The sequence below is a fragment of the Bombina bombina genome, chromosome 1 (genome assembly GCF_027579735.1).
Source record: "Bombina bombina isolate aBomBom1 chromosome 1, aBomBom1.pri, whole genome shotgun sequence".
Classification (NCBI taxonomy): domain Eukaryota; kingdom Metazoa; phylum Chordata; class Amphibia; order Anura; family Bombinatoridae; genus Bombina; species Bombina bombina.
In genome coordinates, this window is record NC_069499.1 from 26,961,713 (window position 1) to 26,966,167 (window position 4,455).

General features: G+C 34.2%; 1 protein-coding gene across 1 annotated transcript in view; it reads left to right on the forward strand.

The window, feature by feature from the left end:
* The window catches only part of GPHB5 (glycoprotein hormone subunit beta 5), a 3,570-nt gene extending 567 nt beyond the window's left edge, over positions 1–3,003 (forward strand). The window contains exon 2 of the mRNA XM_053689083.1: positions 2,815–3,003. Within this exon, the coding sequence (XP_053545058.1) occupies positions 2,815–3,003 (189 nt within the window). The remainder of the gene's footprint in view (positions 1–2,814) is intronic.
* Positions 3,004–4,455: the final 1,452 nt, after the last annotated feature.

Genomic DNA, 4,455 nt, shown 5'->3' on the forward strand with positions numbered 1-4,455 from the left:
CGAAGTTCAAGCCTATTGAGATGAACATGTCAGAAACTGGGGTATTCAACTTGCACAGTTATTATCTACTGATATTACTATAGTCAAAGGGACGGTAAACACCTGGAGATTTTTATATAATATGTTTAGTTATGTGCAATGAAACAACTTTGCAATCAACTTTCATTATTTATTTTGCCCCTCTCCATGGAATTTAGCTCTGAACAGTGTTGATTTTCTAATTCTCAGAAGATGAAATACACACTGCTGACTTCTGAAGACTAACCCTGCTACATATCTGTCTTTTATTGGCTTTAACTGGTACCAACTGCAAAACATTGCACTATAGACTGAAATAATGACTGTGGTTAGCCTTTTTGTCAGCTGCAGACTCAAGCTTAGACTGGCTACTTCAAATATGGCAAATAGTGGATGGAATTTAGCTATTGGAAAATAATTTCAATACTGGGGATTTGATATTTTTTTCCAAAAAATATTCTGACATGGCTAGAAAATAAATGCCATCCATGTGAAAGAGCAGGATTTTCCTAAAAAAAAGAAGTTAAATTTAAATTTATTTTGGATACCAGTAGCAGTTCTGCACTAAATGGCAGGAAGTACCTATTAACCAATTAGCATTAAAAGGAAGTTCCTATCCGCCAATGAGCATTGGAAGGAAGCAAAATGGGAGACAGTTGTATTAGTTTAAATGTTTTTCTACAGGTAACAGAACATTTTTGAATACAGTGTCCCTTCATGAACTAAATTAATCCTTATTTATCAATATGTTTAACAAATACAGGAGTCATTCATTTTAAGGCCATTTAAAAAAACAAAAAGGAGAGTTAATTAAAGTGGCATTAAAGTTTTAGTCAGTGCATTACAAACAACAATATATTTTTTTATTGATTATATAAAAAATATACAAATATAAATTACCTCTACAAACTTACTCTTTACTTAGAGATTTTTTTTCAGTATATGATGTATGAGTTGCTCATCCAATCATCAAGTTAGCCACACGGCACTTTGAAAATAATCTATGCACGCTGTGAAGGCCAGGAAACCGTTGTGTGGTGTTACTAAAAGAGAACTACCGTTGACATAATTATAAATAGTGAATTAGCGCTTGTGTTCTGATTCGCTGTTTACTCAAACCTGTAATAACTGCATAGATAGGTATTGCACATACATTAACAAGGCAGTTTTGTAAGAGCTTTCATTTACCATCAAAATTAACAAAAATATAGACAGAACGATGCAGATTCAGAACATTCTGACAATAAAAAAGCAGGTATTACATTAAAATAAATAGCAGTGAATTCAAACTAAATTAATAATACTACATAAAAAAGTAATATTATGTATAAATTAGTCATTTGAAATTATTATTTTTTTAAAATTAAATTAGATTTTTAATTTAATATTAATTTTAATTTGGAATGTAATGTTTTTAATTGTATCTTTAACACACTATTATTGTGTTTTCATTTAAAGGGACATAAAAAATCAAAATTGAACTTTCGTCATTCAGGAAGAGTATAGCATTTAAAATAGAACACTCTGTCTGAATCATGAAAGTTTAATAAATACAAAATGTCATTGTTTAATTAGAAATATTCAGTTTTTAATTGCTTTACGTCCATATACAGTGTGACTGTGTTGTATATAAATGTTTTGCTTCCCTTAAAGGACCAGTCAACAAATGCAAGATAACAAGACAATGCAATAGCACTTAGTCAGAACTTAAAATGAATAGTAGATTTTTTTTCTGACAGTTTTGAAAGTTATGCCTATTTCCACTCCCCTGTACCATGTGCCAGCCATCAGCCACTCACAAATGCATACATGTACCATGTGACAGCCATCAGCCACTCACAAATGCATACATGTACCGTGTGACAGCCATCAGCCACTCACAAATGCATACACGTACCATGTGACAGCCATCAGCCAATCACAAATGCATACATGTACCGTATGACAGCCATCAGACACTCACAAATGCATACACGTACCATGTGGCAGCCATCAGCCAATCACAAATGCATACATGTACCGTGTGACAGCCATCAGACACTCACAAATGCATACACGTACCATGTGACAGCCATCAGCCACTCACAAATGCATACATGTACCGTGTGACAGCCATCAGACACTCACAAATGCATACAGGTACCGTGTGACAGCCATCAGACACTCACAAATGCATACACGTACCATGTGACAGCCATCAGACACTCACAAATGCATACACGTACCATGTGACAGCCATCAGACACTCACAAATGCATACACGTACCATGTGACAGCCATCAGACACTCACAAATGCATACACGTACCATGTGACAGCCATCAGACACTCACAAATGCATACACGTACCATGTGACAGCCATCAGCCACTCACAAATGCATACATGTACCGTGTGACAGCCATCAGACACTCACAAATGCATACAGGTACCGTGTGACAGCCATTAGACACTCACAAATGCATACATGTACCGTGTGACAGCCATCAGACACTCACAAATGCATACACGTACCATGTGACAGCCATCAGACACTCACAAATGCATACACGTACCATGTGACAGCCATCAGACACTCACAAATGCATACATGTTTATTCTGTGAATTCTTGCACATGCTAAGTAGGAGCTGGTGACTCAAAAAGTTTAAATTTAAAAAGACTGTGCACTTTTTTTAAATGAAATTCAATTGGAAAGTTGTTTAAAATGGCACGCTCTATCTGAATAATGAAAGTAAAATTTTGACTTGAGTGTCCCTTTAAACATTCTGTACTGACTGTTTGTGTTTCCTCTACCAGAAGCCTATTTTAGACCCTCCGTACATTGATTCACATCACAGAGTCTGCACCTACAATGAGACCAAACTGGTGACTGTAAAGCTACCAAACTGTATCCCAGACGTGGATCCTTTCTTTACGTATCCTGTGGCCATTAGATGTGACTGTGGTGTTTGTTCCACATCAAGCACTGAGTGTGAGACCATCTGAGGATAACCGCAGTTACCACGCTGTCTAAGGGCTTGTGCAATGGCGTTGCATCTGAGAGTGACAAAATAACTTTCTTGTTGAACAATTAGTACTATTAAGTAATCACAGACATTATATACAACAGTTTCACTAAGAATGTACTCACATTTTCCTATACATATATTTCATTTTTTTTATTTCTGGGGTGGTTGGGGTGGGGATTAAAGGGACAGGAGACCCCAAGATTATATTTCATGATTTGGATAGAACATACAATTTTAAACAGCTTTCAAATTTACTTTATTCTCTTGTAATCCATTGTGGAAGGAACAGCTTTGCACTACTGGGAGCTTGAGGAACACATCTAGTTAGCCAATCACAAGAGACAGGCACCAATCAGCAGCTAGCTCCCGCTAGTGTAGGATATGTGCGTATTATTTTTCAACAAGGGATACCAAGAGAACAAAGCACATTTGAAAATAGAAGTGAATTTAAAAGTGTCTGAAAATTACCTGCTCTATCTAAATCATGCAAGTTTCATTTTACTTTCCTAGCCCTTTAACATTTTCTAGCTGAAAAACTATTTTTCAATTGCTGCCACATATATGAAATTTTTGTTTTAAAACTAATCCTTTTAATATTGTAAGATTAATTTATTTAAATGTAATAGTTTGATATTCATGGATGAGCATTTGAATGCTATTTTTTATAGGTTTAAGTCCACAATAGTCAATATTGAAATGTCATATTCAACATCTGTTCTGTATAACATTCAAATTTCAGAAGGAATATCAAGGGGAACATTCTTTTTAAGGATAACAATGTAAATAAAACATAATTAAACATTATTTAGATGTATCTATACACATCAGACAAACTATATGCAGTTATGACTCAATAGTTTATTTTATTTTTTTTGTTTGCAGTTTAACTAATTAGATGATGTTGCTGATTGAAATTGTTATGTAGTAATTTATTTGTTATTTTATCAGTTATTTTGTTAATGATTTAAAGGGTCTTGCAATAAAATGTTCAAATGAAATATGAATGAAAATAAATCAGTTGACCTTTATTACTTACAAAATTATTTTGGGTTAATTGTTTCAGAAAATAAATGCTTGTAAGAACAAAATAATAACTTGTGATTGGGTGGGATGTGTTTGCTAAATTCATTGCTGTCTGTGCATCCTATGACTTTTCTGATATCCAATCTGAAAATTTCCGAATACGAAAATGGTGTTATTGTTTTACATTGTGATGGTTCTGAAGTTGAAACAAGCATATTGAGATAAACAGGATGGCCAGATTGTATTTGGAATTAATTAAAGTATTAAAGGTCTACTGTGCCAGTTATAATATTATATAAAGAAAATAGGAATATAACAATGAGAGCTTCCTTAGCTATCATCTGGCTATATATAGGGGCTCAAGCCTCAACTGCTGCTCATTTAAGCCCAAAGTGTTTTCAAATCA